The 13,178-nt window shown below is 38.4% G+C and overlaps 1 protein-coding gene across 1 annotated transcript in view; it reads left to right on the top strand.

Moving 5' to 3' along the window:
* The window catches only part of PDK3 (pyruvate dehydrogenase kinase 3), a 54,722-nt gene that overhangs the window by 17,901 nt on the left and 23,643 nt on the right, over positions 1–13,178 (top strand). The window contains exons 2-3 of the mRNA XM_071430370.1: positions 670–811; positions 7,940–8,011. Coding sequence (XP_071286471.1) covers positions 670–811; positions 7,940–8,011 — 214 coding nt within the window. The remainder of the gene's footprint in view (positions 1–669; positions 812–7,939; positions 8,012–13,178) is intronic.

The raw sequence follows: 13,178 nt of genomic DNA, 5'->3' as shown, positions 1-13,178 counted from the left end.
GTTTTATTTTCAAAATACTAGCCTTGAAAAAAAAGTGTTTAAAAAGTGAAAGTTAAAGATAATCTTAACTGAGGCCTTTCCAAATGAGAGTGTGGTGATAAGCACTGGACTTTCCTTCCAGGTCTCTAGTGATAATCTTACAGTGCTAGGAGGGATGATGGCCTGTGCTGATCTCACCAGGTGCTGCTCAAATATTAAAGTACTAAAGGTTGAAGAACTTGTGACATGAAACATCAGCAAACTGTTGTCATTGTTTTGTCCTTTTGTTTGCACTGCTCACCCTCTCTTAGGTGTGCAGCATTTACTTTTTAAAAGCTCACTTTTATACTGAACTTGTATTGATAAAAGCTAGTATTTTGGGGTCTTATTTCCAGGTAATATCAAGTATTTGATATTTGATGAATTTTATTTATATGATGAGAGATTTTTGGATTTTTGTTTATGGGAGTGAAAATGAGATGATGTGAAATGTGGAAGAATGTCAAACAAAAAGGTTTAAGCTTTAGGAAGGTAAAAGTTTAGAATAGGTCTCATGAGTGAGAAGAAAGTAAAGGTGAGTACTGAAATGGCTTTAAAACTTTTTATTTTCACAAGTGTTTTTTTTAAAGCTTCTAACATTAAGAAGTCTAAAATTGGATCTGCTGCAATGTTTTTCCTTCCTTCTGCCAGGTCGTGACAATGCCTGTGAGAAGACCTCGTACATGTTCCTGCGGAAGGAGCTTCCTGTGCGACTGGCGAACACCATGAGGGAAGTCAATTTGCTGCCTGACAATTTACTGAACAGGCCTTCAGTTGGGCTGGTACAGAGCTGGTAAGTTTTAAAAAAAAATGTGGATTGGAAAGTTATTGTAAAGCTAACACTGTTTGTATTGTTCTGCTTGCAACAGAGAATCATTGAGTTCTTCTGAATTGGTCAGTTTTCTGCCTTGAATTGTTCATAGTGTTTCTTGTCAAGTGAAGTTTCATTTTCTTCTGATGTTGAGTATATATCCTAATCTGGATCCTAGCTAAGGATTTGTAAGTTAGTAAAAACATGCTGTTGTCTCCCAGGTAATTAAAATGAGTCCATAACTTCCAAGAACAAGCTTTTTAAACATTCCTTACTGTGTTGCATTCATGGCTTCTTGAAACAGCTGGTTTTTCTCCTTATTCTTCCTTTGTCAAAAACACTGAGAGAAAGTTAAAACCTCATCTGTTTTTCTCACTGCTAAATCTTTAAAAACAACCTGGTATTCAGTGGAAGTTATGGAATGGGTCAAAAATCTGGTGTGGAATGGGTCAAAATCTGGTGTCATCTAGTAAACAACCTTCTCCATTGTAATAACTAGCGTGGATCTAAAGTGATTCCAAGTCCTGCCTTCTTTTCCACAGTAATTAATTTCTAGCCTAATTGCATGTTTGGTGAGATTTAGAGACTGCTGCCTTGGATGTATAAGCACAAAAATATCGTTGTTCATGGGGTATTTATTGTTCATTTGCCTGTTAATATTTTCCAAATACTTTTTGTAAAAATATTTTTGCAGTATACAACAGAAGTCTCTTTGTGAGTAGCAGCTTATTTAACAGTAAAAGCAGCTAATGTTGTAGGCTTGTGTTAAATTCAGTCATAGCCCTTGAGTCAAGAGCTTCTGTGCTGACTGTATGTGGACTGCTGGCTTGGGTCTCCTATTTATCAAGCTTCAGACTTGGAAAATATAAATTAGGAAGTATGGAATTGTGTTTGTCTTTGCAAGGTAACAGTGGATGTCTTGATGACCACTTCAAGTACAGTGATAAAGTGCTTCAGGTGAGTGTAAATGCTGTGGAGCCACACAATCACTTTGTGGTTAGGTGGCAGCTTGCAAGGTTTGAAGGCTTGTCGGTCTGTCTGATGTCACAGGAAGTTGTTATGCTGGTAGAAAAGAGTAGATAATATGCAAGCCTTCTCGGCTTTTCTAATCTGGTTGAGCTTCTGAGCTGTCTTTAATGAAATGTGGACGCATAGGTGAATGAAGAAAAGGAAATCATTTTTCTGTAGTGACTGCAGCATAATATTTCTAGTCCAAATGTCTGTGCTGTGCTTCTGCCCTGCCTCTACAGAGCTAAGCACCATTTGGATCCCTCTGGCAAAGGAACTGAGTGGGTGTTCAGACGGGAGGCCCCTTCAGAATTTTTGCTGAAGAGATTTGAGGACTCATGATGATTTATATGGCCACAATAGATAATTACTGATTAAAAAAAAAGGAAAAAAACCCCAAAACTCCAAATGAGAAAAAGCAGCAGCATGTGTTATATGACAATGTGATTTGCACCATCACAGCTGTAGACCAGTAGTTGTCTGTTGGACAGGCTAAAACACCAGATGTAATGTGCTGAAGAAGTTGCAATGGACATCAAGCCCAGAGATGGAAGTTTGAAATCAAAATGTTTTCTGTAATTTTCTTCTGATTGTGATCTGTAGTTAACTAAGAGTTTTTGTGGAAAGGAGTATCTTCATTGAGATTATGTGATAATACTATTATCATCTTATGTCAAAATAATAAAAGTAATTGTAGCATTTTTCCCCCCTGATTATAGGTGTGGATTTTAAAGAGCTTAGTCCTTATTTTTCTGTTCAGAGGTTTTAAATTGCTTAATTAAACATTTACCTGTAGTTTGTAAGTCCTGATGATAACCCTTGGGAAAAATTTACTTTTAAATTTATCTTTTAAAAAGACCAAACCAAAGGTTTTATTAACTTCAGTGTGAATGACCTTGAGTGTTATGTAGCTCTGTTGATAACAGGTTTTGAAACACATTTATACTTTCTTAACCTAAAGTTTAGAGATACTATCAGAGTGAGATTCCTGGGTTTTATGTAGTAGAATAAATAAATATAAATTTAGTTTTTCAGCTGTTTTGTGAGCTTGTAAAATGAAAAAAAACCCTCTTCTTAATGCAGTTCAAAACTACTTCAAGAAAATATTTTTTGAGGGTCAGATTTCACAATCCTTTGTTTTTGCTATGCCATAGGTTCAGAAAGCTTGTCAGTTCATTAATAGGCAAGCAAAAATCTATTGTACATTTGCCACAAGTTAGAAAGACATTTAATTCCCTACTCACTTTAATATATTTATTTGCTAATATTCAGTAATTTATCTAGTCACAAGCATGTTTGTTTCATTTTTGCTATTATTTTACTCTAGAAAACCTATGTTTTTGTGTGCTTTTGGTGAGACTCCAAATTAGCTGGAGCTTTAACATTCAAGTTCTCAATCTATTCATTAATGCCAGCATGCCAAAAATTAATACAAAACGGTCCTAATCTTTAAGATGGGTTTTATTAGACTTCTAATTTCAAGTGTCTCTGTAAATAGAGGAATAAGAAATCAGGCCTGCCTACAGTGCAGCATGGATCCTTTCCCATCAGTCCCCTCTGCTTCCAGCCATCAAACATTCTGGGTTGCTCAGTTTTCTCACCCTTGAGGTTCCCTTGGGAGGCAGCCTGGTTTTGCTGCTCCCTGCTGCAGGCAAGGCCTGTTCTCTCCTTCTCCCATCCATCTCCATGGCCATGCTGGAGGCACTTTGCTTCCTGTGCTTTGCTGCCTATCTGATTTTACAACTGATTGCTTGATTGCTCTTGGGAAAGGTGCTCTGTTGGTTTTTTTCTCCTTCCTTTCTGGGCTCCTCAGCCTGATGTGTGCAGCACTGAGCAAGACCACTCTCCTTCTTTTGTACTCCTCAGCTACACTTTCCTGAATAATAAAGCTGGAATTAGCCAGAGAGTGAACTCTGAACAAACCAAAAATAATAGTTTTGCATTTCAGTAAAGGTAAAACATCAGCTCTGTTCCAGTTTGAGGTCATAGCTTAATTTGTGTGTATCTTTTGCAAGGAGTAGGGAAGGAATAAAGTGACTCTAGACTGAAACAGAGTTAATATGTTCTGGCTGTGGACTGCAATGATTCCAAACAGCACACAGATCAACAATCAGCACCTTGTTTTCAGCTTCTAAAATCAATGGGCAGCTTGCTCAGCCCAAAGAAGTGGGCTTGTTTTTGGCCAGCTTTGAGAGGGCACTATAGCTAAACTGCAGGTAGGATACTGAATATATAGCAGAATTGTTTAATGAAGGATATGGTCACTAATGTGATGAGGGAAAATAGTTACAATAAAACCTTACAATGGATAAGGTTAGAGCTTATAAAATATCAAAAGTAAGCATGAGGTTTGCACAGTATATTACTCAGTTATATGTAAAATTCACTTTTTTTTTTTTAGCCCTAGACAAATTTCTCTATTTTTTTCGAGGGCTTTTCCTTAGAAAATGCTATAAATTTCCATTTCTCTCTTGGGAAAGATGCATTAGAGAAATATGTACAGTTTGGGGATTAATAATTGGTTTTTTTCCTATTTTCTACATTGAGACTATGCTAGCAAGATTGTGTTACCATGGAGATTTGTTTTATCATTTTAGTGCTTTGGTATTAAAATGATTGTAAAGGAAAATCTTAGTGAAATACACATCAGGAAAAAAAGCAGAAGTATCTTGCGTAATTTTTTTACGAAAAGAAAACCCAGAGCTGCCATTATGGGCTTTTGCAGTGCTTTCATGTATGAAATGTGCCATTCTAAAATTATTGCATTTGGCAGACTAAGAAGAATTCAATCTATGTAGCAGTAATTAACAGAAGAACAAGGCAAAAAGGTGCTTGAAACCAAAGAGCTTGCCCAATGAATTGGAGTGTATTGTGATAAAAAATTAAACACCAGAAAGACAATATGTTTGAAGGGCATGGATTTTGATTTCTGCTTTTGATGACTCACCAAATATAGCAAAATATAATTGACATTCTTTTTCTCACATATGCTGGAATTTTTCTTTTAGATTTGTATTCTGTATAGTTGTATTGATTTATTAATGATACAGTAATTCATGCATTATTCTGGTACTTTTTTGTTCTTTCTGGCTGATAATTGTATGTGAACTATGCTTAAACATCACAAGGTCTTGCTTTTTTTTGCTTTACAAATCCTGTAGTTAACATCTTCATTTATCCCTCTCTGCACCTACAATTCAAATTAAAACAAAATGCAAGGAAGTAGATGGATTATATGAAAAGGGAATGACATTTTCACACACACTTTTACAGGAATGGACTGTATTGCTGGCTGCTCACCAGTCCTCAGAGTGTAATGGTGGTGGTGGTCATTAAGACCAGAGTTATGAGCTTCCTTTTAAACATATTTTTTCTTAATTTCTAATTTTGAGCTGTTTGGGAGAGAGGGAGTGGGGTGGGGGGCTGAATTTGGTGTACAAACTGGAAATCACACCTGCATAAAAGAAAAAGGTGTTCAGCATTTGCACCGCTGAGTTTCTGTTCAGAGACTTAAGAGACAGGGTATTACAACACCCCAGACTGGGTGATGGACAGTGTAGGCACTGAGCAGTGGGTTAGGGTCATTTGACAGTAAGTGACTTTTTTCTAGCTTGGTTTAATTGTGGGCTTGGAAGAAATTTGAGTGACTTTGGTTTGAAGTTCACCTTTTCTCGAGCTAATTTCTGGATAGCATGCTTTTGCTAATGAACTTGACTTCTAGAGTAGCATTTCCTTTACTTTAGAATCAGAAGGAGAGAACTCTAAAGGAAAAGCATTGCCTATTTCCCTAATTTCTCCAGTAATGGCAGGCAACCAGTCAAATCCACACAGTACAAAAATCAGATATCAGCTGCCTTCAGTACCAGCAGCCTTCATTCCTGTTTTATCTTTGTGTGTGCACTGGATTGCTGTAGTTTGACATTCATGGTAGGAGGTCTGTATTAAAAACAACCTTTGTGTTGCTTCTCAAGTGTGGTGAAGTTTCAGAACCAGGACTTTGATAGTATTATATGATGACAGGTGGGGGTTGAAGAACATGTACCTCTATGAGTGAGCATGATCATGATTTAATTGTTGCATGTGAATCAGCCAAGTTCAGAGTGTGATGGTTGTGAACTGGTGACATTTCTTAGCAGCATAAAATAACATCTTTTAAAATAAGCACTACCAGAGGTATGAGCTACATGCCCTTCTTGTAAGTAACAAATGTTTGGGGGATTTCTGTAATGGTTCCTGATGTTTACAGGAGGGCACAGATGCACTGAGGGACAGGAGCTGCTGTTCCTGTACTGAACATGGTGAAAATGTCAGTGTTCCTGAGGAATGTCACAGTGACCTGTGGCTGAAGCTTGAAAAGGAGGTGGACCAGGTGCCATGTGGTTCTGGAGCGAGTCACATAGACAGCAGTGCTGGCCCAAGCTTCACTGTTGCTTGAAGATGCAGGATGAAGTTTCATAGCCTTATTAAGCTGCTCTTAACATAGAATTGCTACCAAAAGAGCTTGTGCATAGGTCATTTTGTTGAGCTGACCTAATCTACTGGGTAGCTGCTACTGAAAAGGGAGAGGCTTGGTTGTGTGTTTTGCTTTTTCCTTGTGTAGGCTCTGTGGTTGTCTCTTCTCTCTTGTGTTAGCTTTAGCTGTTTACACCTTTCAATTAGTTGTTTTCATGTGCAAAAAAGAAAAAGGTTTGTTTGGTTTTTCTTCTGTCTATTTCACCGCTGCTGGGAGTTGGAGCTGTTGACACACACCTGTGATTAACACCTGATTAGTGTTGATGCTGTAGTTTGAGCAGTAGTGCTTAAATGTGGTGGTGTTGGCAGGGGTCTTAGGATGAGGGAAGAGACGAGAATGTTGACTCCATGTTTCAGAAGGCTTGATTTATTATGTTATGATATATATTATATTAAAACTACACTAAGAGAATAGAAGAAAGGATTTCATCAGAAGGCTAGCTAAGAATAGAAAAGGAATGAATAACAAAGGCTTGTGACTAACCGAGACAGTCTGGACAGCTGGACTGTGATTGGCCATTAATTAGAAACAACCACATGAGACCAATCACAGATCCACCTGTTGCATTCCACAGCAGCAGATAACCATTGTTTACATTTTTTTCCTGAGGCCTCTCAGCTTCTCAGGAGAAAAAATCCTAAGGAAAAGATTTTTCATAAAATATGTCTGTGACACTTAACCAGGAATGAAGGGAGAGTAATGTTGAAACCCTGCCTTTTATGTGTGTGATTGATTGCTTGTGTGATTATTTACCTCAGGAAATAGGTCCTGGTTCTGTGGTCCTTAAAGCTCCATGTGTGATGAATGTGTCTGCTCCAGGGGTGATGGCTGGTCCTGAGGCACGGCGCTGTGCATGAGTGGCACATTTGTACTGGTGGTGCCAAGGTCCTACAGAGCAGACTGGCCATGTTCATGTTGAGGGCTTCTGGTTTGGGTCCTCTGTGGTACCTCTGGGGCTCTGAGCCTCAGTTAATCTCCTGTGAACCAAAAGTCTGAGCAGGAGAGAGCTGTGTTGTGCAAGAGGGGTTTATTTGAAACCGAGGGCTGTGTCACACAGAGGAGCTCTGGAGCGTGTGAATGGCTGTGCTCTCCTGGAGGACGCTGGTAGGACCAGCTTGGTCCAGTCCTGTTATTGTGCCTTTTATGGAGTGTTCCCCTGAGCTTTCTTTTGAAAGAAAGCTTGGATTGCTCTTGAGGAATATGGGAAAAAACTAACATCAGAGTTAGTTAGTTAGTTAGTACAGAGTAGATGAGCGGAAAAATCAAAATACAGGGACAAACTACCTGAAATTACAGGTGTACCCATAGAGAGATTTTGCTCCTGTTGACTCCAGTTTCATTTATATAGCAATTTTCCTGAATTGCAGACTGTAAGGTCATAAGTAATACTTTTTCAATTAATATAATATATTGTAGTTGCTTTCTTTCCCTTTGTTGCAGCATCCCACCTACTTTTAGTCTTTGAAGAGAACGGTGTACTGTGCATCTGTTACTTTTACATGACCCTGTAGTCTTAAAACTAAAGAAATTAAAAAGTATTTTATGTTTAAGTATTTTAATTCTCTTTTTATAATTTTTGCTTATTTCAGGTACATGCAGAGTTTCCTTGAGCTTTTAGAATATGAAAATAAAAGTCCTGAGGATCCTCATGTTCTGGATGAGTGAGTATCTAAAAATGAACTGTTAGGAAAAATAAGTTAATCTGTCTCAAATACCAAGTGGTTTTATACTCTAGGAAAACAGTTACCTTAATTGTAAGTTAGAATGTATATGGCAAAAGCTAAAATTGTAATCTGGAGTAGAATGTAGGTATCTTAAGTGCTTTTGAACAGTCTATTTTGTATTTATGCAGACTGGTAGTTTAAGAAATGGCATGAAATGCTTCCTTCAAGACTGTATTGAGAAAACAACATGGATGGGAGACTATACTTGCATATCAGATACTTAAGACTAAAGTGTTGTTTTAGTATACATTGGGCTTAGTGCTCTATTGTAAATAAAGTATGTTAATACATTCGTAGTTTGGGGTTTTTTCAGTTTGAAAGCATTCTGATGTGTCAGTCATTGTTTTTATCTAAAAGCTTTTTTAATGGACTTCAATTAGTGGTGTTCACCTACCTAATGAGTAACATTACTTGAAAAGAAAGGAAAACTTAGCCAGTTTTCTTTATCAACAAAATCACATTGAAATTGCTATTAGAATGTTTCCTTGAAATGTGTGTGCATAAAACAGAGAAGAACCCCACATGTGAGAACAGCAGGTGCAACATATGCATCAGAGACTTGAAAACAAAATAACTAAAACACGAACACACACATACTCATACAGACAGCTGTCCATTACTGGGGTCTGTTGTTACCCTGTACCTATAGCAGTCAGCTTTGTTTCAGGATATTACTTCTTACAGGATTTTGTTCCATTAATTAGCTTTCTTAGGGTAGTTTGTCTTTTGGAGTCCTTTTTAAGTTCTGAAATCCTGCATGATCAAGAAGTGCTTTAAAGAGAGCTTCATCAAATGCCTTGCTCTGTTTGTGCACCATGCAGCCTGTGTTGTGCAAAAATGGTGTTTTGCCTTCAGCAAACTTCATATACATACATTGTCTTGTTACATTAGGTTAAATAAGGGCTTTGGGAGGTGCTGCATTTCAAGTGTTGTGCACTTTTGGTTGTGAGCATGTTACCTGAGATCTTGACACTTTAGCTTTTGTGTTTCAACCAATACACGTAGGAGAAACTCAGGTGCAGGAGTACAAAGTTGCCTGCGTGGCAGAGCTGTAGAAGGAGCCATATGGATTAAAGACTGACTGAATTGGAGTGCTATTGAACAAGTGGGAAGTAACCATTTACACAGAGTGAGTTCTATGCTGGAATGCTGCCTGCAGTTCTGGGTACTGCCTTTTAAGAAATTAAAACACTCACGGGCAATACTGATGTGAAGGGAACAAGATTTAGAGCCTTGGATATTTCCACCTCTGAATAATGCTGAAGGCATTTGTCTAGACTGGCAAAAAAAGATACTGGAGACACTGGAAGTCTGCATGTGCCAAAAAGTAAGGTCACTGTAATAAGGAATAATGGGTTGCTCTAACTGAAGAACTGGAGCATTAAAAAATGTCTGTTTTTTTATTAAAGTTGAGAATGTGCAGGGCAAAAAGTAAAGATTGTAATATTAATGAGAACAGACTGAGGCTGTAGAGCATCCATTTTAAAAGCTTTTATAAGTAGATTAGATAGATTTAGTGACATTCTAGGCGTGCTTATTCTGTAGAGGATAAATCAAATCAATTTTTCAACCACCTCTAGCTGTCACATTTTGTGATTCTGTATTTACATCATCAGCATGTTTGCTGATGACACAGGAATTTCTGTTTGTGACTAGTTTATCAGCAGGCTTTCCTTTATGGGGTTAAGTTACCAAAACTTAGGTGTCTGTTGCCTTCTGAGATGGCATGAGCTGTCCTAAGCACCTGAGTGAGCTTGGCAAATGAAACACAGGTCCTTTTAAGCCTGTCATGTCCAGGATGTGTGGGTTGAGGTTGTGGTTTTGTAACTTCTGAAACCATCTTTCAGTATTTAGGTAGCTGAATTTCAGCTTTTTATGAACTTGAGAGGTTCAAGGTAGATCACAGTATAATAAATAAAGGCTGATGAGTAGTTCTCTTGGAGATCTAGTTTAGAGTCTCATAATTAACACATCAATTATCTGATTCTACCATATGGGTACGGCATTCCTGATACTGTTTCATGGCAACTGCAAATATTGTTTGCGATGCTCTAAATGAGTATGAGAACAAATATTTCATAATGAAGCAAATATCAATATCATTCAGGATAACTGTTTGTTAAAAGCTTTGAAATCTTGCACTTATTGTATTCTGTGTAATTAAGTAGATAAAATAAGTATGCATGGAATTTATTGCTACCTGTTGAGGTGAAGTTCAACTGGGGTCTTTGACAGTAAGACCTGTCTTCTATACCACATCTGACCTTTGAAAAGACATTAAAACTGTATTGTCTGATTAAAAAGCAGATTTGTTCTTTTTGGCAGTATTGGATAGACTGTCTAAGATTAGAAAGTCAGATTTACTTTCCTGCTCTGGGATGTCATCTATTCCTAACTTACTGAAGCCTATGCCATTTAATTGCATATTGAGCTGTAATTAGACCTTTTAAAATATTCTTTACAAACTATGTCTTTCAAAAATAGTCTTGACTATGTCCATATTTATCTTAGGATTATACAGAATAATCTAACAAATTTCTCAGCTCCTGTGTCAGTATTCCATGTTGCTGCTACCTAGCCATATCCTAATTTCATGTTTTGTGGTCAGAAGCCCATCAGTATAGTCAGGAAGTATCAGGAATGCTGCTTTTCACTGGGGAAAACCTCCACATTTCTGAGTTAATTTAAGTTTGCATAAAAGTTTTCTGTTCTCTTCTGACTACATGTATCATTGCGTGTGGAATTTTAGTCTTTATCTAGGACTTTGTTTAAGTCCTAGAAGACACTTTGTTTAAGTGTCTTTAGGGATGCATAAATAGAAATAGTTCTTTTCTTTAACCAGATTGATTTGCTTAAAGAAAAACCTGGAAGATTATAAGGTATGTCTGGTCCTTTGGACCAAAGCCCTTTTTGCAGGCAGTAGCTGTGGGGTATCTCTGAGTACCTTACCAACCTGTGAGGGGTTGGAGCAGCTTCATCTCTTGGCTCCTTTCTGCTGTCCTGTTCCTGTGTGGAACATGCACACTTTACTTGTTAATGTTACAGGGTATATGGCTCATCGTGCACAAGACCCAGCCTTGCATCCTTTGGTCACTGAATGCCCATCCTTGTCCAAGGATGTCAGGTGATTTAGGCATTTCATGATGGCCCCCATCCCTTCTCCCTTAACTAGTGTCACAGGATGTGAATCTTGCCTGGGTAGAAGTGCCTTTGTTCCAGTACCATCCTAGCAGCTTCTGTTTGGAGCTGAGCATGGTCCATGCCTGTCCACCTCAGGCACTCAAAAAACATGAAGAATAACAGGGCAGTTGATTTTTAGAAATTAAAGAGCCATGTTGGACTTTCTGTCAGCTGAGGTGAACGTTTCTGTTGTGGCTAATCAGGGTAACAGTAGCAGAGGAGAGAAGGGGAGCTAAACTGATCATTCAAGGAGGTTGGATATCCACAGATGTCCTCTATCAATGTTGGCAGTAGTTCTTCAATTACTGTTTTCTGAAATGGTGCAATGCTTTTATCAGTTGAACAGAAGACTGTCCCCTGACTATTTGTGGTTTTATTGCTGCTTGTCTGGGGAGCCTGCTGTAGTGTTCTCAGAGTTTGGGCTCTCTTTCTGGGGAAACCATTTTCTGTATTAATGTTATGGTACTGTAGATGTCATCCATGTACTGGCACAGCTCTGTGTGAGGCCACACAGTGAAGTGAACTGGGAAATGGATGTAGTGGAAGAGTAGCCCACTTTGAGCTCTGTGCTCCCTAAAATGTTAGTGTGTGGCCAACAAAGGCAGTAGTGCCCCTGCAGTGGAGAGGGTGAGTGGTTATAGGAGTTGGTGCAGAGACTAAACTAAAGCTGATTGTCAGAGTGGCCCAATTTCTCTCTGCTCCTAGTGAATGAATTGGGAAGATGGATGTTCGTGAGTTTTATCTTTTTTGTGAATGTTGGACAAAATCCTTTGAAGAGATTTTTTTCCATTGGCATTGTTCTAATGAAGCATTTCAGAAGTGTTTCAGTTTCTCTGTTGCCTTCTGTTGGTTAGCAGACCTCATGAAGCCCCAGTGCAGCATTGCCACATTCCTGTCACTGTCAGTAGCATGGGCATTTGTAAAATGGTAGGTTACTTTTACCTTTTTGATAACACAGATATCTTCTTTAGCTGTAGAGGGGTGAGGTGGAAGTTTTTCTGCAGTTCTGCCAAACAGTGTGATAACAGGGAGCCCCAAGATAAGGTGTCCACGCTCGGTGAAGGGTGCAACGGGCAGAAGTGTTGGAAATTTCCCAAGATGTCACTATCCAGTAAACACATGGGTTTAAGCTGTGTTTCAAAATTGAAGGGTTTGTAAAAACTGCTGTTCACATGTGCTCTCAAAGGACATTTAGTGCAGCCTCTACACCCCCGAGTTTCTCTTTGCGGCCCTCTCAAGGGAGGGTGTGGGGGAGTGTCCTGGAGCTGGCAGCCACTGAGGCTGTCAGCTGCCAGCATGTCTGAGATAAGGTGCACAAGGAACTTGGTAAACAAGAGCCTTCCTTTCTGCAGAGTTGCAGTTAAAATAGTGGCTCTGTAAGCAGTTTGAGCTAAGTAAATGTTGGAGTACATCTGATTAAGAAGGTGCCGTTTTGTTACTTTTACGTAAAGTGAAATGCTACTTTAATTAGTTTTGAACTTTGGAAGTAGATATACTTTCTAGTAGAGAAATCTTTCAGAGTGTGAACTTTCACCTCTCTTTCTTGTGATATTCAGCTGCCAGTTAGCACTGATTCAAAAAGCAGCAGCCATTGAGAAAAACCTCAGACCGTTGCATTTAAAAGGGTTTTTACTCTTCTCATCACTTTTGTGCTTTTCATGTTTCAGGTAATAATATCCATAAGAGACACTAAAAAAATCCCTTTGTCTTTATATTGACTTTCTTATGCTTGTTTTCTTGTACTGTAATGATGGATCAAAACAGAGTTATATATATAGGTTATTAGGAAGTTAATTAATGGTTGTCACAACACAAGTTATTTCTTGTATTTGCAGAATTTTTTAGCCTTCATTTATTTAACACCTGTGGTAATGCCTTAAGTATTCTTCTGTTAATGCAGAAACCATTGAAGCTCACTGTGAAC

The sequence above is a fragment of the Agelaius tricolor genome, unplaced genomic scaffold (genome assembly GCF_023055355.1).
Source record: "Agelaius tricolor isolate 1412-34295 unplaced genomic scaffold, bAgeTri1.0.p SCAF_7, whole genome shotgun sequence".
Lineage (NCBI taxonomy): Eukaryota > Metazoa > Chordata > Aves > Passeriformes > Icteridae > Agelaius > Agelaius tricolor.
The sequence above is the reverse complement of the archived record's forward strand: the minus strand, read 5'-3'. Positions and strand labels throughout refer to the sequence as shown.